The sequence below is a fragment of the Equus quagga genome, chromosome 2 (assembly GCF_021613505.1).
Source record: "Equus quagga isolate Etosha38 chromosome 2, UCLA_HA_Equagga_1.0, whole genome shotgun sequence".
Taxonomy (NCBI): domain Eukaryota; kingdom Metazoa; phylum Chordata; class Mammalia; order Perissodactyla; family Equidae; genus Equus; species Equus quagga.
Genome location: NC_060268.1, coordinates 60,614,971 through 60,642,590, shown reverse-complemented (window position 1 = coordinate 60,642,590; position 27,620 = coordinate 60,614,971). Strand labels below are relative to the sequence as shown.

The 27,620-nt window shown below is 40.0% G+C and overlaps 1 protein-coding gene across 1 annotated transcript in view; it reads right to left on the bottom strand.

The window, feature by feature from the left end:
- IQCH (IQ motif containing H) overlaps nucleotides 1–27,620 on the bottom strand; it is a 176,506-nt gene that overhangs the window by 148,649 nt on the left and 237 nt on the right. The window contains exons 2-4 of the mRNA XM_046653366.1: nucleotides 20,651–20,773; nucleotides 19,055–19,149; nucleotides 9,724–9,841 (exon numbers count right to left, since the gene is read on the bottom strand). Of these exons, the coding sequence (XP_046509322.1) occupies nucleotides 9,724–9,841; nucleotides 19,055–19,149; nucleotides 20,651–20,773 (336 nt within the window). The remainder of the gene's footprint in view (nucleotides 1–9,723; nucleotides 9,842–19,054; nucleotides 19,150–20,650; nucleotides 20,774–27,620) is intronic.

Genomic DNA, 27,620 nt, shown 5'->3' with positions numbered 1-27,620 from the left:
CAGAAAACAGGAAAAAAGACAAACAATCCAGTCATCTTTAACACTCTGATTCTTTCAACCATTATATGTTTAATGGAAAGGATAATAGACACCAAGTTCTGGTTCAAGCCATATGATCTAGATTTCTCATTTGCAAAACTTGGTAATAATACCTACCTTCACGGGGTTGTTTGTTAAGTTTCTTGCAAATGATAAAGTACTACTCAGGAGCCTACTGGTCAAAAACTAATGACTGCAAAGGATTGAGACACTTCAAATACATAAAAATCTGTGTGTTCTTAATAATATTTCCCCTTCTCCCCCAAAAACCTAATTGATAAAATTGAGAAACAAATCTGAAAGCTGGTAGATAAAAGAAAGAATCAAGTATTTATCCTGCTTTTCCTGAAGATCTATTTTTTTCAGATTCACCAAAGAGTTGCTAAGGGAAAGTTCTTCATAGAAGCTAATAAATGCAGAAGGAATGATAGAATTATAAAATCACTACTTTGCAGTCCCTAATGAAATGACATATTTAGGTAAACATCAATGGTTGCTAATACCATTAGGTGAAAGGTTGTGGGGAACTTTATAAAGAATAGATTGAGCTGGTGATAATTGGACTCACTGATCAATCTTCACCTCATTCAAAGAGGAAAAAGAAATTGCCTCTTGAGACATTATAAAAGGAACTATACAGCACCACTCATGAAATATTCCCACCAAAAAGATGTTATTTGAATCTGATCAAGCTTTGAGAAAAAACTACCAGTTTACATGAAATACTAGGAACAGAGGAACACGTTAAATGACACCATGAGATTGCAACCAGCCAAATCCAGACTGTAGGGGAAAAGCCTATATGACAAATGACCTGGTTTCTTTAACCAATAAATGATATTTTTTAAATGAGAAAACTTTTATAAATAAAATGAGATGCACCTGCAGTGTGTGGACTTTGTTTACATCCTAATTTGCACAAACAACTGCAGAAAGACAATTTTAAGACAAATAGGGAAAACTGAACGTGGACTTGGAATTATATAATATTGATGCATTGTTGAATTTGTTAGGTGTGATAATACGTTTTTTTAAGACCTTATCTGAAGTATTTAAGGCTAAAATGATATGATGCCTGGGATTTGCTTTTGAAGACTTTACCCAAAAAAAGCAGAGGGAATAGATGAAATAAAAGTGGTAAATTATGGGAACTGTTAAAGCTGGGTGACGGTTACATGGGTTGCATTCTATTTTTGTGTCTATTCCAAAATAAATTTTCTTAATAAAAAGTCATATGTGAAGTTAAAGTGTAATTAAAATGTAATTCTTGATGATTTAGTTTTTATTTCAACTCTAACATGCTATGCCCTACGATATCCTCTCTGACCTCCCGCTAGGGCTGGAGGGATCCACAATCAGAGCATCACCACCATGACAGGAGGGTGTTGTCAGAACCGAAGCGATTTACTTTAGTCCTAAAAGTGACAAGAGGGAGTGTGTGATGTTATCACTCCTTTACCAATGAAGATAAGTGACTTCTCAAGGTGACACAACCCAAAAGCGGAGAGTCAAGATTTGATTTATGTCTCTGACTCCAAAGTCTTTCCATCAAAACGCGCTGCCGCATTGTAAAGACATGTTAGTCGATGCGCTCTTGATTCAACCTCCTATCTGTCCATCAGATCCTTTACTCTCTCTCCAATCCCCCCTGGCACTGCTATGGCCTGTGCCCTCAGTGATTATTATGTGGACCCCTTAATGGCCCCTAAGATGGGTCTTCGGACCTCCAACCCATCCTCTGCATCACCTCCAGAACGACTGAACCTCTGGCCACTAACTGAAATATGCTTTCACCTCTTTAAAGTCCTCTAATAGCTTCCCGTAGGGTGGCGTGATCTGGCGCCTTCTTACTTTCTAGCTCCCTCTCCAGCCATTCCCTCGTGACTGCTCTGTGCTCCATTCATGCTGGATGGCCAGCCTTCTCCACATATGGCACGTTCTCTCCACCTCTGCCAGTGCGCATCCTGTTCCCTCTTCTGGGAATGTCCTCTTCTCCCCTCTTCAGTGTCTTCTGGGCACAGTTTTGCTCAACCTTGAACTCAGAGCAGGTATAAACTCCTCTGAGAGGCCTCCCCTAACTCTATCTCTCCTTTTCTACTCCCCCAAAATTCAATCATTCATTCAAACAGTTATTGAGAGTCTACTAGGTGTTGGTGAACAGGAAAGATAAAGTCCCTGCCCACAGGGGTCTTACATTCTTGAAGGGATGTAAGGAATCAGATAATAACCACATAAACAGATAGACAATTAATTTCAGATTGCCATAAGTGCTCTAAATAAAATACAGTAGAATAATAGGATAGAGAATAAGGGGAGGCTCCCTTCGATATGGTGGTCAAGGACAGCCTCTCTGAGGAGATGACAATTCTACTGAGACCTGAGTGAAAAAACTGAGCTGGTCATGCAAGAATCTGGGAATACTGAAGAGTGAGAAATTGATGATTAATGAGAGGGGATAATTGCAAAAGCTAAGCCCTTAATAAGAGGTTCCTGTTAATATGGGAAGGGATATTTCTTCCATTAAGACAAAGGAGAAGACATAAAATATAAGTCCAGACGTAGAAAAATTGATGAATTTGATAATAGGAAGGTTAGGACTAAGTTTCTTTGTATGTGACTGAAAATTCAAAAAATATTGCTTAAATAAGACAAAATTTGTTCCTCTCATGTATGTGAAGTCCAGAGATAGGCTGTTCAGAGTTGGAAGTCCATGAAGTTGCTAGGAACCAGGCTTCTTCCAGCTTAGTGTTCTGCTGTCCCTAACGTATGGGCCACCTCCTCCTGGCTTAATATGGCTGCTAGAGTTCCAGCCATCATGACCTCAATCCAGGCAGAGAAGAGTGGAAGGAGAAGAAAAGAGTCAAAGGGCGTAAGCCAGCTATCTTTTAGGCAAGTTTCCAGAAAACTTCCCTTAATACCTCCCCTTACATTTCATTAGCCAGTACTTGCTCAGATAGCTATGTCCAACTGCAAGGGAAGCTGGGAAATGTAGTCTTTATATTGGGCAGCCATATTTCTAGCTAAAAATCAGCTGCTCAGAAAAGCTACTGGGGCTCAGTTCCTCTTCCCCTTTCCATTCTGCCATTCTCAGAGCGTTGCCTTTTCTCCTTAGGCTCGTCACCTCGTAGTTGTGAGATGATTGCCGCGGCTCCAGATGTCATATCTTTGTTCAAGGCAAAAAGAAAGGGGAAAGGGGAGAAGGGGAGAAGGGACATGCCAGTTGTGATTATCCCCTTTTATCAGGAAAGCAAAACAATTCCTTAGGACCAACCCCCAGTAGACTGCTGCTCAGTACTCACTGCACAGAACTGGGGCACACGGTCACACTGAGCTGCAGGGAAGGCTCAGACATGAGGAATCTTCTTCCTCATGGAGAGATGACATCCCAAACAAAATCACAGTTCTGTTAGTAATGCAGATTGGGGAATGGATAGTGGGTAGGGGACTAACAATTTCTGCCACAAACATGTAATCTAATGTAGCTAAGGAGGAAAGGGACAAGGGGCAAAAGTGATAAATAGCGAGATAATGAGAGGTCAACGGATTGGAGGTGCTTGTAGTGTTGAAGAATTCTTGGAAGAACGTGCTATGTGAGCAGGCAGACTGGGATGCTGAGGTCAGAGACCGTAGTGCTGGAAACATATTTTAGAGATGAGGCACTTACTGGTTCCACGAAGCCCAGGCATGAGGCACACACCACTAGTCCTACCAGAGCCTTTTTTTCAAACTGCTATTAAAGCCCTCAGCACACTGTCTGCAGAACGCCTGTCTATAGACTGTGAGCTCCAACAGCACTGAGAGTTGCATCCCCAGCACCTAGCACATAGTAGCATTAAAATTAAAACATTTGAGGAAATGAAATAGCACACCAATGATGAAAGACATTTTTAGTTTTCTTTTTTTTTTTTTGCAGGGAAAGATTTGCCCTGAGCAAACATCTTTTGCCAACCTTCCTCTTTTTTTTTTTTCTCTCCAAAGCCCCAGTACATAGTTGTATATTCCAGTTGTGAGTCCTTCTAGTTCTTCTATGTGAGCAGCTGGCACAGCATGGTAACTGACAGATGGGTGGTGTGGTTCTGCAACCGGGAAACAAACCCAGGCCGCCAAAGCAGTGAGAGTGCCCAACTTTAACCACTAAGCCATAGGGGCTGGCGCAAAACATTTTTAGTTTTACTATGTTTGTGTTGTTCTTACAACACGCCACAGGGACACAATCATCAGCTTATAGCAGTAGAGTACCAATTTCATGGCACATGGCCAATTGCTGACTCCACGCCCTCCCTTCCTTCACTGCAACAACTCTCAGGAGTTGGTGGCCGAGGAGTGATGGCTCTCCTGCATGCCCAGAAGTTAGCATCTCCTGCAAGCCAGCGAGAAAAGCATGAGAAATCTGGGATGCCACCTTTGAAATGTTACTGACATATGGAATGCCATATAAAAAAATTTAGGCAGTCTTAGCAGTTGTAGTAAGTACCTTCTGTTTCTGGAAAAGGTCCTATGAGTCAAAAATATGTAGCTAACTGAATCTTCTCATAGCAACAATGTTTCAGAAGATACAGTCCTAAGGACCAATTTTTGATGCCCATTTTTTATAGAAAAAATCCCAAATACCATGCCTAATCACCTCTTCTATTACCTACAACTTACGCACACTGTAAAATATACACCTCTTTGAAGTGTATATGTAAACCAATTGAATGGTAACCAATTATGGTAAAACAGCATTACATATGATAGAGTATCATAACGTATTATACATCATTCTAATGTGGCTTCATAACTGCCACATTAATATTACTGCAAAAAATCAGAAAGTAAAAAGGTCACCTTTATTAGGAGCACCACATTGAGAAGTTTCTTTGGGAAAGTTTAGAGGGACATATCTGAGGAAAATTCTGAGGATACTTAGGGCTACTTGTGGACAAAATAAAGAATTTATTCTGCTGCTTTTTTTTTCCAGTTATAAATTTCCCTGGGGCAAACACAGGAAGGGAGCTCAAGATCTCGTATTTTTTCTTTTTTTGAGGAAGATTAGCCCTGAGCTAACTGCTGCCAATCCTCCTCTTTTTTGCTGAGGAAGACTGGCCCTGAGCTAACATCCGTGCCCATCTTCCTCTACTTTCTATGTGGGACGCCTACCACAGCATGGCTTGCCAAGCAGTGCCATGTCCGTATTGGGATCTGAACCGGCGAACCCTGAGCTGCCAAAGTGGAACGTGCACACTTAACCGCTAGGCCACCTGGCCAGCCCCAGGGTTTTGTATTTTAACAGTGGTGAGGAAAAGCCAGGACTTTGAGGTCAAACAGACCTGAGTTTGAACCCTAGCCCTCCCATTTCTCAGCTGTAAATTACCATCATCTCTCATCCTCAGTTCCCTCATCTGTAAAATAGGGATGACGATAATTCCTTCCCAGAAATTGCTGTGAGGATGAGAGAGGACTTCATCACCACCGCTAACAGAGGCTCCCGAATGGTCTTCTGCTTCTGCCCTTGCCCTTTACGTCATATTCTCAACATGGAAGCCAGAGCGACCCTTTCAAGTTGCAAATCAGATGAAGAGCCTCCAGCGCGTCTCTTTCTCATCAGAGTAACATCCGCAGTCCTCACAATGGGCCACAAGATCTGGCCCCTCCTCCTTTCCTACTTCTCTCCCCCTCGCGCATCCCTCTCCGGCTTCCTTGTTGTTCACTCTCCTATCTCAGGATCTTTGCACATTCTGTTTCCTCTGCTCAGAATGCTCCTCCTCCAAATAGCCAAATGACCGCTCCCTCACGTCCAGCAGATTTCTGCTCGTGTCACCCTACAAGTGAGACCGTCCCAACACCCCTATGTTCCTTCTCCAGCTTTTCTCTCGCCAACTTACATCCTGTACATTTACTTTTCAAATCCTTTTTTGTTTTCCTAATGCCTACCCCACCCCAACTAGAATGTGAGCTCCAAGAGAGCAGAGAAGTATGACTGACGCCTAAAATAGTGGCTGGCACATACTAGGTACATAATCGAGGTTGACCAGTATTCATCAACAAATAATAAGAAGAATTAACACTTATATAGCACTCACCATGTATGGGGCCCTGTTATAAACATTTACCTGTGTTAACTCATTTATCCTTACAAAGCGCTATGAGGTGGGTGTTATCATTACGCCCATTCTGCAGATGTGGAGCTGAGGCACAGAGAGGTTAAGTGACTTGCCAAGGTGCCAGTGTAAGTGGTAGAGCCAGGATGTGAATCTACACTTCTAACCAGATATTGTCATCTGATGCCACACAGGGCACATCTAGGCACTGGTGGCAGCAATGAACGAGAGAGAGTCTCTCTCCTTTAGATTGATAGAGACTGAAGCAACAAAACAACGAAATGCAATGGATAAATCTGAGCAGATCCAGGGTTGGATAAAAGATCAGTAAAAGCCATTTGGGGGATAATTGGGGAAATCTGAGTGTGAGCTCGGTAGTCATTATATTCAAGAATTATTGGTAATTTTTTAAGGCCTGATAATGGTATTGTAGGTAAGTAGGAATACGCTCATTTCTAAAGACGCCTGTGCAAGCATTAAAGGGTGAAACATCAGTAGGTCTATATTTTAAAACACTTCAATAAAAGATAGATAAAGCGAAGATGGTAAAGGTTAACACTGTTAAATCCAGGTGAAGGAGAAATGGTTTGGTTTGTTTGAATATTCTCAAAACGTTTTTAAAAAGCCATGGAAGAGGAAAAGAATATTTTTAAAAAGTCTCTGCTCTCATGGAGCTTACGTTCTAAGACAGAGCTCACAGTGGTTGGCTCATGGCAGGCATTCTCCTCTCCCTACTCTATTCTGTAAAATCCAGCTGCCATCTTATCAGCAATTTTCCACCCAGTGTGAAGTAGGGTATAACTCACAGTGAAAATCTGTGAAGCACCCTTACTTGCCCTGACTTTTCCTTCTTTGATCTCTCACCATATTATTCTTCATAATGTAAAAAATCCTCAATAATTTAATTCTGATCAAACTTTGAAAATTTCTTTCTCAATTAGATCTAAATTCACAAAATTAAAGATTCCCGTCTCAGACACAGATCTCACACATTGCTGCGGCATATTAGATCATGCTATATTTTTTCATGTCTGATTGATAAAGCATCCATTTTATGGAACTAACATAGGAAATAACTCTCAAGCAATGACACGGGTTTATTTTCCCTCCTCCACAAACACACCGACTGTATCTCGCTTCTAAGCAGGTCCTTTGATCTAAACAGTTTAGGAATTTCTATTTTGAAATTGCCTTCAGACTTAGCTTGTCAGACACAACAAGAAAATCAAATACTCTCTTGGCCTATAAACTTTTTCTCCTTCTCTTCTTCCCTCCTCTTCATCTTTCGTTGTTTTTATTTCAAACCCTTTCCTTGACTGTTCTGAGGATACGTGTGCCTGTCGCCCAAGATGTTTCCAGGAGGGGCTGGGCTGGCACTGAGTCAGAGCTGAGACATACTATGAGGAAAAACCATCAGAATATGGTTTTCTCAAATGTAAAAGAAGATTGATAAACAATTCTTAATTATGATTCTTAATTACAACTGAGCAACTCCTAACCGTTTGTCATTTAAGTTTTTTGGTGTGAAACGGAATTCCAAAAACAGCTCTCCACTTTGGAAAAAGAGCTTAAAAGAGCAACTGGGGTTTACCTAGTTGAAAAGGTCTGCAGTGGGCAATTAGAGGTGGTAATATCCCAGTTGGATTTCACAACTACTTAATAATGTAAGCTTTTCAGTTGGTGTAGTAGGCTTGCAGAACAGCTGGCGAAACAGCACTGCTTGTCATTGACTTTACTGTGCAAAATTAGGGCTATCTTTTGTGCCAGCGGTGATGCATTTTTAAGCAGATGTCACTGATATCAGGAATAAAACATCAACAGGGATCCAGGCCCTGGAGGTGAAGTCAGGATGGGAAACAGTCCCTGCCCCTTTCTAAATGAAGCTCACCCATGCTCACCGCAGCTAAAAGAACCCGGGGTTATAGTCAGCACATAAGATTCCTTATCTTTATAATCATTGCCAGGAGTCAAAACTCTTTTGGGAAAATTAATTCCTGGCCAGTTTTTTTTTTTTCTGGAATAATAATAGCAACTCTACCTTCTACAACAGTTCTAATTTCAGATACTTTATTTCATCGTCCTTATAAAGCAGAGATCTACAATCTTCCACTTGTAGACCCTCTGTGGCCCTCCTAAGATTCCTGGCAAAATAATAAAAATTTAACTGAAGCAGGTACTTAATAGTAAGCAAGATAAGTTTAAGCTCCCTTTATCACAACACTCTCTTTTATTTTCATCCAAGACTTTATTATCATCTGGTATTTTCTTATCGATGGTCTGTCTCCCCTCACTAGCATGTAAGTTCTATGACGGCAGGGACCTGCTCTGAATTGCCCATCCCAGCGTGCCCCTAACAGTCCTTGGCACAGATTAAGTCTCCCACGGATAGTGGCTGAATGAACCCAGTGTAACAAGAGCAAGGACAAAGGTAGGAGCGGGCTGCTTTGGGAGTGCAGAGCAGCCTGCACTGACATTTTACACGGGGATGAGCATACCCTTAGAGGTAACTGTAGTGGTCTCATTTATTCCTTCAGCAAACATTTATTGAGAGTCCCCTGGCATTATATAGCACTGAACAAACTGAGATGGATGTTGCCCTAATTAAGCTTACAATTTAGTGGGCAGACAGATATTTTTTAAAAAATCATACAACCCAATATCTAATTACAAATTGTGGCAAGTGTACTGAAGGAAAAATACAGGCTAATACAACAATTATAAAAAGGGTACCATAAGTTGGCTGCACAACTCTGTGAACATACTAAAAACCATTGAATTGAACACTTAGAAAGGGTGAATTTTATGGTATATAAATTATATCTCAATAAAGCTCTTATTTTAAAAAGGGTCCCAGAGGGGTTAAGAGCACAGCTCTGGATCCCTACATTTCTGGGTTCATAATCCTGACTCTGACTCTTACTGGCTGTGTTGTCTTGGGCAATTTACTGAACGTTGCTGTACCTTGGTTTCTTCATCAATAAAATGAAGACAACAATGACACCTCTTTATAGGGTTGCTCTGGAGGTTAAAGAAGTTAGTATTCCCAAAGCACTGGTAACAGTACCTGGTACCCCAAAGAGGCAACCTACTAATACTTTGGGGGAGTCCGAGAGGGAACAGGACTCAAATTGAAGAAACACCCAGTGGAGACACAGTCAGAAACCTCCTGAGCTCTATCCTTTGCCACCTGGAGACTCTCCATCTAGGGCTTTGTTCAAAAATTAGAAGGCATTCTGTTTTGATTTATTTTGCTTTCTGACGTAGAAATTGACAATACCATGACCATACCTGAAACAACGACATGTTTTCTCATTTAGAACACAAAGCAAATTTCCTACCTTTAATCTTAAAAAAAATTTTTTTCAAACAACTTTCCTGAGATATAATTCATATACATTAAAATTCACACTTTTAAATTGTACCATTCAGCGGTGTTTAGTAGATACACAGAGTTGTGCGGCCACCGCCACTATCTGATTCCAGAACGTTTTCATTATCCCGAAAGAAACTGGATATCCATTAGAAGTCACTCGGCTCTCCCCTCCTCCCAGCCCTGAGCAACCTCTAGTCCACTTTCCGTCTCTCTGGATTTCTCTGTTCCTACCTTTACTCTTGGAAAGGGATGTGGAAATGTACTGTGCTGTTTTTGGGGTTTCCAAAGTTTACCCTCAGATTCCAGAGGGAAAATAAATAATTTCTGATCAATTACAGCTGGAAGCAACCTAAATGGGAAAAAAAAAAAAAAGAATTTAAAATCAAATTTGCTATCTTAAAAGCTTCACAAACTGTAATTTTAAAACAATGCATCCTAGTTAAATTACATTTTATAGGATATATCCTATTGGTAATTACAATAAATTAGACCAATCTTCAGCATTTTAGTCACTAAAAACTGCAGCTATTTATTAAGCATAAGAGCTTCCAAGTCTGATAATGACCATTATAGCATGAATAAAAAGCTCTATCTCTGGCTGTGTTTAAATGACTCACAATTGACAGAATTACTACACTGTAAAACATTTCTTGAAAGAAAAATACAAGATGCTGTCTTTTGTTTAAGAAAATCAAATCACAGGATAGCCAATGTTAAATATATTTAAAATGCTGCTCCCTACACAGTTCATAGGTTTTCATTCTTTCAACCTCTGCTATTTTATATAATTGCAAAGACTTAGTGATCAAAAGTGGTTAAAGGCTTTTCCTATTAAGCAGTGGGCAGTTCCATGGGAGAGTAATGTAAAATAAAATAAAGTTGTAAGAATAAGCATATGTGTACAGTGTGTGTCTTAAAAATTTTAATTTGAAAGCAGGTTCCAGTTCTTTAAAATGGTCAACATAATTAAGATCAATGAAACTCAGCCACCAATGATTCTATCTCTTGATTATACTGATGCCCATTTTTGTAAAATTATCGTTAAAAAGCAACTTGTGGGGCCAGCCTGGTGACACAGTGATTAAGTTTATGCATTCCACTTGGCGGTCTGGGGTTTGTGGGTTCGGATCCTTGGCACAGACCTATACACCATTCATCAAGCCATGCTGTGGCAGCGCCCCACATACAAAACAGAGGGAAATTGGTATAGATGTTAGCTTAGCAACAATCTTCTTCAAGCAAAAAAAGTAAGATCGGCAACAGATGCTAGCTCAGGCCCAATGTTCCTCACCAAAAGAAAAGAGAAAAAAAAGCACAACTTATGGACTTTTGGCTTTGTTCCAACATGTAAAGAACCTGGAAGTTCTCACTCCCATCCTCACAATGAGAAAAAGTTGAACAAACCAAGAAAGATCTCTTCTTAGATCTCTTAGAGAACTGAGATCACAGGGAAAACTGCTGCCCCGAAAACCGGTGGTTAGGCCCAAGTGAAGCCTGCTGCTAGAGCCAGTCCCTGCAAGAACACACAAACTCTCATCAACAAATCTCTGTAGGCTCCGCATGGATTAGCTTGAGAGTTAAAAATTATGAGGGGTTAAGTCTTAGGGAACCCCATACTTGGTGAGTTTTACCTCCAGGAGCCCCCATATTCTCACTGTGAAGATCAGAGAAAAATCTCCTGCTCCCCACGTGGGGAAGGGAAAAGAAACCATGTTAAAATACTCCCAGAGAGTTCTGTTCTTTGTTCCGTTCTCTGTAATGAGCACCAGCTTTCAAGAAAAACTGTTTTACCAAAGCCTTATCAGACCTGAAGAAGGGCAATTAGTGAACTCCAGCCCCCTCGAGTCTTCCCGCCTCACCTAAGGCAGGGGCAAATGCTGAGAAAAACTTGTGAAGGTGACAGTCCAGGAGCCTAGACCCACTCAAAGAGTGAGACCTAGTCACACGATTGTCAAATGCCTTCCCCAGCACAGGCCTTACCACCACACCTACAGAGCCTCTGTACAACAGAGGGTCATCGATCAAAGAACAGCTCGGCTCAGACTCCATCTAAGAAGGAGCTTCTAGGGAACCCAAAGACAACAGAGGAGACAAAAACAAAGACAGTGGAGGAGATTCAAGCCTCAGACACCTACAGTTACAGCAAACAGTAAACATAGTGTAACTCTTAGCCAGAGAAAGGCCTACTTACCTTGGTTCCTATTACCCAATACGTTATGTCCAGCTTTCAATAAAAAACTACAAGGCATTCCAAGAGGCAAGAAAACAACAGTCTGAAGAGACAAAGCAAGCATCAGAATCAGATTCGGATATAACAGATTTTGGAATTATCAAACCAGAAATTTAAAATAACTATGATTAATATGCTAAAATATTAATCTTAATATCCATTAATATCCAATGGAAAAAGTGGACAAGACACAAGAACAGATGGGTAATGTAAACAGAGATTGAAACTCTAAGAAAGAATCAAAAGGAAATGCTAGAAATAAAAGTACACTGTAAGAACTAAGGAATGCCTTTAACAAGATTATCAGTAGATCGCATACAGCCAAAGAATCAGTGAGCTTGAAGAAATGTCAATATAAACTCCAAAACTGAAATGCAAAGAGAAAAAAGAATGAATGAAACAGAACAGAAAATCCAAGAACTGCGGGACAATAACAAAAAGTATAACAGATATGCAGTGAGAATGTCAGAAAGAGAAGACAGAGAGAGAAACGAGCAGAAAAAATATTTGAGTAATAATGACCGAAAATTTTCCAAAATTAATGACAGACACCAAACCACAGATCCAGGAAGCTCAGAGAATACCAAGCATGATAAATGCCAAAAAAAACCATACCTAGGCATATCATATTCAAACTTCGGAAAACCAAAGATAAAGAGAAAATCTTGGAAAGAGACAGAGAGAAAAAACACTGTACCTACAGAAGAACAAGGATAAGAATTATGTCAGACTTCTCTTTATAAACAACAGAAGAAAGAAGAGATTGGAGTGAAATATTTGAAGTGTGGAAAGGAAAAGATCAACCAGGAATTCTGTATCCAGCAAAATTATCCTTCAAAAGTGGAGAGGAAGTAAAGATGTCCTCAGACAAACAAAAACCAAGGGAATTTGTTACCACAGACTTGTCGTGTAAGAAATGTTAAAAGAAGTTTTTCAGAGAGAAGAAAAAGGATGTAGATCACATATGGGGTATATGAGGCAAAAAGAAATCTGGGAACCACATCCCATGTCCTTCCTTGTGTCCCAAGGTCCCTAACTGGTCTACCTTCTTCTCTCTCTCTTTCAAAGTCATCTTAGGTTTGTTTTATATATAATATCCAGAGTTTTAGTTGTACTTAGCAGAATAGGGGAGATTATGTCTACCCCATCCTCTTAGAAGTGAACTCTCTTAGTATATTTCTTAGGAATCCTTTTTCCCCCATGGATTATGTATTTAGAAGTGAATTTTAATTGAAATAAAATGTTGTAATCTGCTTTTCCCCTCCACATATACTGTGAGAATTTTTCCACATCATTAAAATTTCTTGGACAATATCAGTTTTAATAGCTATATAATATATGCATAGATGTGTTATGGATTTAATCATTCTTTTACTGTTCACATTTAAGGTATTTCCAAATTTATTGCTATTAGAAATAACACTGAAATGAACAAACTTATACAGAAATTCATGAATCTCTCTCCTTATTTCCTAGGATAAATTCTTAGTGGTGCCACTGCTAAATTAAAAAATAATAATTTAAAAAATCTTCTCACATGTGTTGAAAAATTGCCTTTAAGAACTTTGTGCCAATTCACACCTCTACCAGTAGAAGGATGCCCATTCTGCCGCCCCTCACCAGCACTGAGCATTAGGGTGGTTTAAATGATCTGTTTTGCTAATTTATAAAGAAAAAATATCAATACATTGCTTAATTTGCATTTCTTTGGCTTACCAGTGAGATTAACATTTTTCCCATTTTTACTGGTTATTTGCGTTTCTATCTCTGTGAGCAGCTTGTTGATGTCCTTTTTTCTACATCAAGGTTTTTCTTTTTTTTTTGAGATTTTATTTTTTCCTTTTTCTCCCCAAAGCCCCCCGGTACATAGTTGTGTATTCTTCGTTGTGGGTCCTTCTAGTTGTGGCATGTGGGACGCTGCCTCAGCGTGGTCTGATGAGCAGTGCCATGTCCGCGCCCAGGATTCGAACTAACGAAACACTGGGCCGCCTGCAGCGGAGCGCGCAAACTTAACCACTCGGCTACGGGGCCAGCCCCTAGGTTTTTCTTTTTTAATGGCGAGAGCTCTTTGTACTCAAGAATATTAGGAAGTTTTGTGACATATCTGTTGCAAATATTTTTCCAGTTGGTATTATCTTTTTTTGATGCTTTTTAAAAATTTATTTTTTGTTTTCAAAAATTTCAAACCCACAGAAAACCTGAAAGAACAGTGGGCATCTGAATACTTTTCACCTAGACGACCAAGTGCTAACCTCTTGTTACCCGTGCTTCATCTCTCTCTATGACTAGAATGCAGTCATGTTCTACATAAGTGGGATGTGTGTACTGCCTTGTAACAACTCAGAATAGATTGGCTCCAAGGTGCTTCAACAACTGAGTGAAAATGTACCTTCCAATCTACTCTTGCCAGTTCACAGAAACCTCTTCTTTCCCTCTCACTGTGTCTCACCGTTATTTATTTGCTTTGTTCTTGTTTTTTCCCCCTCAAACATCATCACAACCGAATATACAATGAAGATTTCTGTGCAGTTCTGATGGTGCTGGTGCAGGTGGTCCTCACCCTGCCCGTGTCAGTAAGCGAAGCGTGGTCGTTAAGAACAGCGTGAGCACATAGCACAAGCAGAGAGGTCAGTGAAAGTCAGCGACGATAAGAGCAAGAACCACACTCGGATGCAGAAGAAGAATCCTTGCCAAAGGGGGATAATAGGGAAACTTATTTTGAAAACAATGCCAAAGCATTTTGAGCTCTTTGGAGAAAACATGGCACTTCTGGTATTGTCCTTATCGTTGTTTTCTGAATGACTGCTAGGAACATCTCGCATTTGCTGGCATCCATTATCATTACTTTGTGTACCTACTGGTTTTTGTCTCTACTGGACAAAATTACCAGATTGTCCCTTGAGCAACACTTGCTCAAGAGGAAAACCATCTTTTGTGAAAATTAGGCTTCCTGGTTTTCAGACAGCTGTGGAAAGGAGAAGAGGGTTAGATTGCAGACATTTGACTGGACTTGAATCTGAGCGTCACCATTGACAACCTGTGTGACTTGAGACCAGTGTGAGCCTCATGTTGCACCTCTTTAAAAGGAAAGGGTCAGGGGGGCCTGCCCAGTGGCGCAGCGGTTAAGTTCGCACGTTCTGCTGCTCGGCGGCCCGGGGTTCACTGGTTTGGATCCCGGGTGTGGACATGGCACTGCTTGGCAAAAGCCATGCTGTGGTAGGCGTCACATGTGTAAAGTAGAGGAAGATGGGCACGGATGTTAGCTCAGGGCCAGTCTTCCTCAGCAAAAAGAGGAGGATTGGCAGTAGTTAGCTCAGGGCTAATCTTCCTCAAAAACATAAAAAACTTAAAAAAAAAAAAAAGGAAAGGGTCAAAATCCACTTCATAGGTTAAAAAAACAGCCATTTGCAAACTGAAAATAGTGACAATGATGGTGAAATGATGATAATGAGGATGATGATATGTATATCTGTTCTAAATAGTTTTTAAAGGTGTATGCAGGATAGCAGTCATTTGGAATGAATATCCCGATTTCCTGGGTTTCCATGGATAGAATGAAGCCTCGTGTATCTGAATAATGATGATTCTCAGTTACTCATAGGAACTGTGCTCTGCTGTCGAATGAGCAACAGAGATGTGTAGTCCTGTTATATGCCACCTCTCTCACAAAGAGTTGCTGTCCTCGAGTTTTGGCCTCTGATACCCCCTCCAACTTACAGTTTAGGCAGATGTTGGCAGTCCTACCAGCCTGACTGCCAGGTCCCATTCCCGGCTCAATCCTAGCACAAAAGCCTTGCTCCAACCCTTCGTAGCAATGGGGTAGCAGAACCTCCAGGACCAGGCTCTTGATCATATAGAGGCAGGCCCTGTATGTGGCCAAAGAATGTTGATTCCAGGGAGTCCTGCTTGTCCCAGGGATTCCAAGCACAAATTATCTTGGTATTAGGAATATCAAGTCTGTTTGCTAAAATGCAGATTCCAGGACCCTATCTGGGAACCAGTGAAAGAGGATTCCAGTGAAAGAAGATTGCAAATCAAAACTAAGAACCATCACTCTAGCCCTGTGGTCTCTCAAATAGGGTGCACACATCTCAGATGAAACATAAGACAATGCCATTGGTGGTGTGAAGAGAATAGACAAACTTCTATTCACATAAAATAAGAAATATATAAAATAAGAAATTACTTTATCCTACTATTTGATATTCAGCTTGTCATTGGATCCCTCATGTAGTCAGGTCACCTGCAGTTCTGGAGGCCTCCTGACAGTGGAAGCTCCAAACCACAAAGGCATGAAGAGTGGGGCCAGCCCTGGCACATCTGCTTTCAGGGTGTGAGAATGCCCTGCAGTTTACTCATGCAGCGATCATGGACTATATGATCTGGTTTTAACTAAACGAAGCCTGAAAAAACGGACAGTTGTCTTCAAAAGATGCCTGCAAAAAGCGCGCTGTATTTGGAAGATAATGATAACAACATCGGTGAAAAACAAGAAAATGGCAAAATGGACACTTTTAGTATGAGCTTTTCTTCAGCCACATTAGAAAGTAGAAATGATGATAACCCAATTGAACTATAAAAAGTCAGCCTCCAAAATCCCCCCAAACTTAAAAATTATCCAGAAGACTAACTGAAATATGGACTTGCATTTAACCAGCACCAACGCTGAATCTCAGCTAGGTGTAGAGTGTGTTTTGGGATATTAGCTACAGCCAGTATGAAGCCATCAGGATGAAGAAGGTCAAGAAACCAGAACGTTATAATTAATCATCGTTTTTAGCAAGAGAAATTAGTTTGGTGCTGTTAATAAAGTAAAAAAAAAATGTTTTAAAATGTTTATTTCATTATTTAAAAATTTCTATGTTGGTGTATTTTATAATGTATTCACTCTATATAATAATAAGTAAGTAACTTATAAATAAATAAATTATACACATATTATGGGTGCATGCCCAAATTCTTTGACTGATGGCCACGTGGGATGAAAGGTCAGGTCCAGCTTCTGTCCCAACTTGAAACTTTCATGAAGCTAAGTCTCCCCTCTGACTTGCTCATCAATGCTGAGACCAAGCAAACTGTTCCTCAGTGAGTGATGCCATTGGTAACGAAAAAACACCTTCTCCCTTGGGTACGAAGGACTTTGTCATGGAACCTCAGAAGAAAAACGCAATGAATCGGCCAGTCCTGCTCCCCTCAGGCAGGGGAGAACCTGAAGGAATTCTGGGTTCTGCAACCTGCTCTGCATATAATCTCCCAGCAGGCCACAGCAGAAGCCGAGTCTATCCGTGAGCCTCTTGGGACACCCCTGCAAGTGCAGAACCAGGTGTGACTATCTACCTGGGAGCATGTCAGTCACAGGCGACAGCCCCTGATCTCCCGGGTCTCCTGTTTTCCATTGCCGTCTACTGCTGCCGCTTCTCCTCCTCCCTGAGCCACTCCTTGTGACTCACACTTTGACTCCCAGCGCCTGCCTCAGGCCTGATTACTTTGAACACCCACTTTGGACTTTTCTCCAGTTTTTGACCTTGGCTCATCTCATTGCATTTTCAAATTTCATGCCACTCTAGCACCACACATCCACAGCTGTGACTGAGATGCTCCCCCAGGCTTGTGGGGCCCATACAAACTTTCCAGGCTTCCATCTTCCTGATAGAAGGGCTGCTGATTATATATTGTATTGATTAGGAAAGAAAGGGTCCAAGGACCACTTCTAGGAGCCAGCTCCACGCCCTGATTAATATCTTCCTTCACTCTTCCAGACCCTAATAAGGGGCAAGGACACTCCTTGGCAAGGGAGAAGAACTGCACAAGAAAAAGTCTCTGCCAGAAGCTTTCTGTTTGGTTCTCTATAGCTGCAATTGCTTCCTAGGTTCCTCTTTTCAGCTATTGTAACCCGCAAATCTATAGCCCAGATTCTCTGCTCCTTGTCAAGATAAGAGGACAAAGAGAAACCTGGAGACAGGACAGGAGAAGTTTCATTAGGGTTGGTGACATATAACAAAGGAAGAGCAATAGCATATATTGGAGTAGATGAGGAAGCCATTTGGTTTCAAACTAATTTGCCCTGACCTTGTTTTTCCAAAAGGGCCTGATGTGGCCTGTTGAGTACACATTGTACATCTGCTTTAAACATTTATGATGTCCCAAAGACAAGAATGATGCCCTTAAAGATAGGGACGTAGCTTCCCCCGATATTGGCACTTCCTTAAGGATAAAGATCTCTTCCTAGAAACTAAGGACGAATTACCGACCTGCTGCGCTCACCTTGTAACCACTGACCTGCTGTGCTAGCAAAGCAATCTTGTGACTGTTGTGAAAGGGATATTCCTGTCATATGTGATGTATGCTTTTTGTTCCAAGATGGTATCCTTCTTATTATTTTCCCTACAGATTCCTTGTTTTAAAAGATTGTGTATATTAACCTATTTGCAGGTCATATTTTAATTCCCAAATGTAAAGATCAAAGACATAAATGACTAAAGCCTAGACAGAGCGGGAAGGGCTGTCTCCACCAGGGGATGACGGGTGCCTGTGGCTCTACATCACGTGGGGGAAAGGAAGCAGGTACGATTTTTATCCAAGGCCCTGCTCCCCATACTGAGTGCCGGACTTGGCTATGCCAGTACGTTTCCATGTTTCCTCGTGCACTGTTTCTGAAACTTGACCTCACTGTCCGATATTATTCACTTATGCTTGGTGTATATTTACAATGCAAATAGGGCCACAGGATTTTTAAGCTTAGTACAAAACCTTAATCTACGTACACTCAAATTCAGGAAGCCTATATGTGAGAAGGTCCGAAGCGAGGCAAGGTCATTTCTCTTTAACTCAATTCTACTTTTGATAAATCATCTCTTAGGAATGTATTACATAAGGAGGATTTCAGGCAAGTTTTATTATTTTTGTTTTGTTTACCCTGGATACCAAAATCATCTTTACAATAAAGCACATATGACATACTAAAAATTGTATAGAAAGTACCACATGAATAGTGTAAAAATTGATTTACATTAAAATATTTCCTTTAGGAGTTGAATTTTGGATACCTTTCACTAAAAAAAAAAAAAAAAAAAAAAGAGTAACACCAAAACTAGGACCTGGAAATAATTATCATGGTTTCAGGCGTTAGAACTCAATAAAAGTAACCCAGAATAAACTTTATTAAAGTCCAAATGCTGCCATTAACTTTGTATGCAAAACCTCTACTGAAATTAGTAGAATGGATATGAACAAAGCCAAGAAAATTTTGTTTTTACAGTAATCTCACCTGAACAAGAAAAGTTATTTTTTTATTGTACTTATTTTGGACCCCGAAATGGCTATTTTACTTACCATTTGGAAGTGTGAGGAGAATATACGCTATCATCGTTAACAGGAATCGTTAACACGTGTTGGTTTACAACATTTAAATACTTCTCAATGTGAATCTGTTACAGAAAAGTTCAAGTTTAGGCCATTATAGTGGACTTAAGATACTCAGCTAATTTACTCCAGTTCATTAGGTTAACACTCTGAATAGTGTAATTAAGGCAAAAGACAACAGGCTATGTGGTTATCACATGCCTAAGGTATCATTAGGCATCTCAAGGCCAAATTACTTTAACTGTCCCAAAAAGCATAATAAACAACTGACTCAAAGCTTGAGTGACCTGTAGACCTTGTCACAAATGAAACTATGTACAATAGTCAGTAAATTGCTTAGCCAGGTAAATTTCTAGGCAATTCAGACATGGAGTAATGTCTTTCTCTTATGAGCACTTCAAGCAAGCATCCATCCGAGGAAAGAATTTGGCCTTTAGGTAACAGATTATTTAAAATGGCCAACCCAAAGACTCCAGCTGGGCCCAGCCCGCTCACCATCAGGTAATATAGAACAATGATGTGCTAGTCTCATGAGGCTACAAAATACACCAGCTCCCTCACTGCCTCCGGAGCTGAGCAATGAAGTGATAACATGTTAGAGTGAAAGTCTGAAGCAAGAGCAGAGACACTGACAGTTAGAGATCTAGAAGATGGAGCTGGACTTTATTTGGACCCATGTACTAAGACATCCTTGTTTTATAAATGAATATTATCCTGGTCTGAAGATTGGATTCTCCCCTGCCCTTAGATCCATCTATAATGACGAAGTCCCTATCTGCTTTTTCCCTCTGTTCCAATATGAGTATATTTCTTTAGTTTTACCCACTGTGTTACAATATCACAAAAATGACTAATCTCAAGGAGCCAGCCCCGTGGCTGAGTGGTGAAGTTCCCGTGCTCTGCTTTGGTGGCCCAGGGTTTGCCAGTTCGGATCCTGGGCACGGATCTAGTACAGCTCATCAGGCCGTGCTGAGGTGGCATCTCACACAGCACAACTAGAAGGATGTACAACTAGAATATACACCTATGTCCGGGGGGCTTTGAGGAGAAAAAAAAAAGGAGGAAGATTGGCAATAAATGTTAGTTTAGGGCCAATCTTCCTCATTAAAAAACCCATGAGCTCTGAAGCAAGAAAAAAAATGACAAATCTCAAAATATTTAAGCTATTTGGGAAAAGTCCTCTTATTTTTTAGAATCCAGTGAATTTGATGGAAACTCTCTGCAATGGAGTGGTATGAATTCTTTTTGGTCAGGCATATTGTTGGACTAATAGTGATTATTTTTTTAAATTCGAAATTCTTTTTATCAAACCACATTTTAGGGTTATCACTGCATAATCTTAGATTATCAGTATTTTAAATTCTTTGTGGATTGTTTCAGGATGTAAACCAATCAATCAGTAATAATCATCATTATCACGAAATAAAAGGAAAGGAATGAGAGGTGAATCTAAGTCCACCTCTGTCACAGGATTACACAGCATCCTGTGAGAACCACAATTCTTTTCTTCTGGAAGAATCTTTGTCTTCTTCCCATCTCTTATTTAATATCTAAATCTCTACTTACTTTTAACCCCACTTCAGTCCTTTTGATTGCTGTTTCAAGATTCCGAATGTCTAAAGTCTCTCCTTTTTCCTCAAGTGGGAAGTTTGTTAATTTCTCCTTTAACTGATAAAGGTCTTCATGGACCTATAAGGATAAAAAATATAAAATATTGAAAAAATACGTACATAGTCCACCTGCAACAGTTATTTTAAAGGTTTGCAATTTTCTTGAATTGCTAGAGATAATAAAGTTGAATTTTATGGTATTCATTGAAAAGGACAGTCTCTGTGGTTCTAAAATATGCTTTATTAGAATATTCCATTATTGTCTTTCAGAATTAAAGAAACTAAGCTTTCATACGACTTTCTATTTGTACTTCCTCTTTTAGTAAGAGATCCAAGACAAAACTGTAACTCCACGATTGAGCTTTCTCAGAGGGTAAAGCAGTTGAGCCAGAGATGATAAGCAGTTTGTGCCAGATTCCGATTTCTACTAATTGGTTAAGAGGTGAGAAAATAGAAAACTTCCAGTAAAGAGAGGTTCTAATAGAAGCAGTGCCTTTAAAAAGAGAATTGTAAATATGTTGGCAGGGCCTGTTAGTTTTCCATTCTGGCTGGATCTTCGCCACTTACAGCTCTGAAGAAGCTCCATAGGTGTATGGCCTTGATTTTATTTTACATAGTCAGAAATGAAAATGATCCATAAAGAAAAAGCAACGTATTATTACTGTAACATTTTCCTTCAGTGTGTATTACCCTTGGAAATGATGAACATCTCTCCGATGGCAAGCCCCCTCAGAATAAAATGGGCACTACGAAATTAGACAGCATAAGATTCTTTGCTTTCATATTAGAAACCAAACTTCTGCGGATAAATACAGATGGCACCAATTATTGTATGGGCTGCTGCCACAAGAAAAACATTTTGTTATGCAAAAGTATGAACCCAACACCTGTTTCAGCAATACTCACACCAATAACAATCTGCAGACTGGGTTGCTAAAGGCATTTTGAAACAGTTACCTTTTCTGTGTTAGTATAACTGGACCTACACCTTGATCCAGCCTATGTTATCGATTACCTCTCGAATGTTCCCACGGAGCCAAGGATTCAAAAGATCAGAATTTGCATCTTTTCACCAATGGGCGTCACAGTCTTGGCAGACACACCTGGTCATTTGTACTCTGCACAAATTGTCGTGTAAAGCCTTCAGGGCTCGCAGATTGAAATTTGAACACACCTACTGTTTGCTTGTAGGCACTGAGGATGAAGATGTTCTCCTCTCGATTGTTTTGTCCAAATTACTGTTGCAAGCTGATTGACCATCTATTGTCTAAAGACATTTGGAAAGTAAAAAGAAGCAGTTCAAGGGCAATCCCCACTTCCAGGCCCACAATTTTTGGTTCATCCTTTGAATGTGCTGAATTTCCCTCTCGTAGCTCTAGTATCTGTAGCATTTGCAGCTTCATGTATCATTCTGTAATTACACCTGTCAGCTGTGGGAGGGAGTGAACACTGCACTAGCTTACTTATCAGGGAACCAAAGGTCTGATTTCTTCATCTGGCTTGTGTGGACAATTATACTTCTTCATGGAGTCCTGAGATAATACGTAATTGGTCTGGTACGTAGTTAAGATGTCCATGTGCACCATCCATATTTTCTCTAGTTTCTTCACCAAGGGATAACAAAAGAATTACTCTACTTCATAGAATTGTTGAATGAAAATGAGGCAATACATGTGAAAGTGAATGAATATAGGCTTTGGAGCCAGACAGATATGAACTAGAGTCCTGTTTCCTCCTTTACTAAACTGATCTTGGCAGATTTACTTAGCTTTTTAGAACTTCACTGTTTTTATCTGTAAAATGGGGATAAATAGCTACCTCTCAGAATACTGGCAAGAACAAAACGAATTAAAGTATGTAAAGTGCTTTGTACAGGACCAGCCACACAGGAGGACACAGAACAAAATTCTCCTCTCCTGAACTATAAAATCTAGTGAGACTCCTTGCACATAACTGGCACTTAGTAAATGTCCATTGATTTGAATCGCTCTCCTAATCTTTCTCAAGAGCTTTTTACCTTTCTTACCACATACTTTTTTCTCCCCTTTAACAACCACACATCTGTTTGTATAATTGCAATAGAGGCAAGTATTGTAGGAAATGTGTCATCAGACTTGAGTAGGAAAAGAGATTAAGTTCTAAATCTCTGTTCTTTCTTTCTTTCTTCTATTTTACGTGTCACCCGTCATCTCCGTGACCATCAAACGCATCACTTTCCATACATTTCCTACTTGGAGGGAGATTATTATTTTGACAATTTGGGGACAGGGCTGCTTAATAGAAGCCCTTGAAAGATTTAATGTCAAAGATTTGCTCTAGAATTTAAAAGAGCCATGCAATCGGGCTCCATATTGTCAAAAGCAGTCTTGTAATCCCATTTGATTCGTCTCTTCTAAAGATGGAGGTTGGCCAAGTCATTCTCATCACTTTCCCATTCATTGTTATGTTGTATGCTCCTGGCAAATCAGACAGAGGGATTGATAAAAAAGACAGTGAAATATCAAGCTGTCAATTAGCTCCGATATTTACAAGGTTGGTGTTAACATTACAACTGTTGGGTTTTTGAAATATGATTTCCAAAACTAATTAAAAAGCTAATTTTGATTGCAAGACTAGATAATCCTTGCTTTGCACAAACATATGTTTAATTGTTGGGTCAAGCAAGCATTTATAAAGATGTGTTAAAAAGGCAGGACGTTATTATTAATAAATCGCAAAAACAAAGCTTCTAAGAGCTGCTAACGAATGAAAGCACCCAGGAAACAGCCCAGAGTCAACACCAAACTTCTTCAAGATTGTTTCACAAACATGCCGTAACCCGTTAAGGATCGACACACTGGATTTATCACTGTGGGCAAGTCACTTTACAGCTTTGTACCTTAGTTTCTTCTTCTGCAGATGGGGCTAAAAGTAACACCTGCTTAGTAGAGTTGTTGTTCGGACTTGAGATAATCTAAAGCTCTCAGCACAGCGTTTGGCTCTCACTAAAAATTGGCTACCATTTTAATTACAATGATGATTGTTACCACTATAGTAAAACCCCACTATTCTGATTAGTTGAGGAAAGATCCCGCTAAAATTGCAAAAAGTCTGAATTATAGACTTGAAAGTGAAAGTAGTAGTTAACGAAACGCTGCCTAGTAGAACTCCACGTGGAGACGATAAACATATTTCCTGAACCAAAACTAAAAACATGGACCTTGATACATGATCTGACAATGGGATGGAATATTAACAATGAGAACTGCCCTGAAAAATCCAAACATATAAGGCACGTTTTCACAGTAAGTCAAAGAGTTTATAATTTAGAGCACTGACCTTTTTTTACTTATTTTCTCTTAAGTATTTTAGACATTTTATCAAAATACTACCTTCATTATTAACTTGTACCATCTATTATATTTTCTAAATAATAGTGTTATTCCAGTTCCATTCATTTTTGCACATAGCATACATTATTGGAGACTGAATTAATGAGTAGATCATTATCCAGAGACCCAGGATCTATGTCCCAATCCTGTGCCAGGTAAAATGGGATATCCAAAAAATCAGCTTCCATCAGGGAAACAAGGCATAGCTTGTTTGCCAAATAGCAACACCCGTAAAGTTCTAGTAGAGAATGGAGTAATCCTGGTTAAAAAGGCAGGTGAAAATCAATTTTTCCTTTTCTTCCAGTAGCTTAGAGTAAAAAGCAGGCTAACTTTGAAAAGACAAAGAAATGTACATAAAACTAAGTAATATTAAAGAGGAAGCGACTAGATCTACCAATAACTAACATCTATTGAGTATTTTTTTCAAATAAATATTATAATGCAAGATTTAAAAAACCTCAAAATTAATGCAAAGCTTTATGATGAATACAATGTCAAAATTTAAATAAAAACAGGATCTCTGTAAATAAAGAGTGGATTCCTCCTGGCTTCCCTCTCTCTGTTAATGGCACCTTCATCCCAGCCTTGGTGCCTGGGGCAGCACCAGCTTCCCCCGGGAATGTTTTAGTAATTCACATTTTCAGGCCCCACCCTAGACCTAAGTTGAGTATTATACTTTATGTGTTATCCTATATTTTAATCCTTAGAAGCCTCCTAAGAGGGAGTTTATACTATTATCTTCATTTTATACTTGAGGAAATCTGAGGTTTAAAGTGGTTAAGTAACCTGTGCAAGGTAACACAGCTGGTTAATCTAGGCAGTCTGAATCCGGAGCCTTCGAGCCTAGCCACTAACCAGTGCATGCATAATATCTACAAATATACTAATGTAAATTTATAAATATACAAAACTAAAGGTTGGGGAAAATTCAATGGAAAAGGCAGGATTCAAAAAAGACTTTCTTTTTCTACCATGATTGATGGAGGGTTTGAGAAGATTGCTTACGTTTTCTATGTATATGGGTCTACCCGCAATGCTCATCTTTGGTTGGTTTCCTTTCCATAGCATGAAATAATAATTGTACTTATGTGATAGGTCTGTTGTAAGGATTAAATGAGCTAAAATATACACAGCACTTAGAATCGTGCATGATACCTGGTAAACACCATGTTAGCTTTGATTCTTTTTCTTTGAAATCATATTGCAGCTCCTATTTTACAATATGATCTCAAGCAGTAGCTCTCAGACTTGAGTGTGCATCAGAGTTATCCGAAAGGTTTGTAAAAAAGGTCGCTGGTGCCCACCTCCAGAGCTTCTGATTTAGTAGGTCTGGAGTGGGGTCTGCAAATCTGCATTTCTCACAAGTTCCCAGCTGGTGCTGAGGATGCTGGTCCTAGGACCACGCTTGAGAACCAATCGTCTAAAGAGTTGCTTCAGGTATCTGATTGAGACCCAGACCTCACGTACTCTATTAGGGTGAAACAAGTGGAGATTTGAAGTACCTCTGCTTTTCTGGCAAATATATATAATATATAAATTGACAGAAACAATTCGATTGCCTAGGCTAACAGCAAAGGAAGTCCACTTTACAGTAAAGAGAAATGATGTAGCTTTGGGGAAATTGGGCCAATTTAGAATCAGAGTTGGATCGAATCCCAGCTGTGTATCCTCCAGAAGAAAAAACTGAGGCCCAGAGAGGTGAAGTGATGAGCCAGTGAGCCACTGGAAGAGTGTCATTGCCAGGGTCAGACCTCAGGATTCTGACTCCCAGCCAAGCGTTCTCTCCACTAGAGGTACTGCTTATTGGCAGCCTGTTTGCAGGAAGCAGATCACAGCCCCAGGTAGAAGTGAAATCTGTTGGCATGTCTGAGAGTGGTGCTGTGTGCTCACGAACACTCGGGACTCAGCAGGAGAGTAGTGGAGTCTCCACATTTCCTTGTTATAGACAGTCTACATGGTACCAGGGAGGGTTTTACACCGTATCCAGAGACCAGCCTCGATAATCAGGTTAACAGGTAAGCTCTCTTTCTCTACACAGCCCTCCACCCGCAAGTAGGGTGCTGATCAGCATGGATGTGACTATTCTTAGCTCTTCCCAAAGAAGGGTCTTGGCTTTGCCCTTGGACACTGGGGGAGGCGATCTCTAGGCCCCGAGTGTCCTGCCTGATAGGAGTGGCTTTGCTTGAGGGCTTTGGCCACCAGACAGTCTAACAATGTGATTTGTGATGGGGGCTTTGAGCCATGCTCCCATCAGTTCCAACCTCTAGAGGAACTAGAGACTGTAAATGCATTAGTCTGAGTTGCTCTAGCAAATCAGCCAGTGTGAGGTGGTCGGGGCCCCCAAATTTGTAGACAGTTGGTCTGAAGTGAGGATGGCTCTGGCGACCCCTGAACTTGCGCCTGGTGTCACAGTGAGGGCAGTCTTATAGAGACTTCCCTCAGACTTTGCAGTTTGGCTAAACTCATTCTAGGGAGATGGAGAAAGAGAGGATAATAAAAGGTGAGGTAACATGATCTGGGTATGACTCATGATAGGGAAGTCTATGAAATTGGTGAGGGTAGGGGTTTGTATTTTGGAAAAGGTGAATTTAAAGAAGTCTCTCCCAGATGGGAGATAACAGACCAAAATCAGGAAGAAAAATTAGACCCATTGCAGATCTGAGTGAAAGTCCTAATAGAGTGACCTTAGGCAAATCACTTCAAGCCTTAATCAAATAGAGCTAAATACAAAAGTTAAAAGGGATGATATATGGAAATGTTTTAAAACTACCATATGTAAATGTGAAAAAACAACAAAATGCTTTTCCCATTTTGGAAAAATCTGAGTGTAACTGTCACAAACTGAGTTGTACTGGGGAAGTAAAGACTTTCTTGATATTTCCCCTCCTCAGATTAGAAAATGTTATTTCCCAGAGTTTTTAAATTTGTCACATTTTCATATTGAAAACTTTAACTTGATTTGCAATCCATTATCTTTAATATATTGTTCTGTGTGTGTTCCCAAGCAACGGACTTTTATCTTATTTATTTTTATTGGGATATAATTGACATATAACAGTTTCAGGTGTACAACACAATGATTCGCTATTTGTATATATTGTTAAATGATCATCACAATAAGTCTAGTTAACATCCATCACCACACATAGTTACAATTTTTTTTTCTTGCGATGAGAACTTTTAAGATCTACTCTGTTTGCAACTTTCAAATATACAATACAGTATTATTAACTATAGTCACCATGCTGTACATTACATCCCCAGGACTCATTTATTTGCAAGGAACTTTTAGATCCCCAAAATTTGGGTGCTTAAGAAAATCAGTTCACACGTTTCAATTTCTCCCCAAATTTATCACCTCCCCAGTGTGGCTGATTTGTATCGCCCCCACATCATGGGTTCAAATTTTTCAGAACATAACATTTTTAACATGGTGCCTCAGTGTAAGATGGATTTTTCCGAAGTAAAGGTTCCGGCGTGACGTGTATGGTTTTCGAGTTATAACAGAGGCAGAATGGTCGTGCTTCTGGAGCGCAACCTCCAGGGTAAGGCACA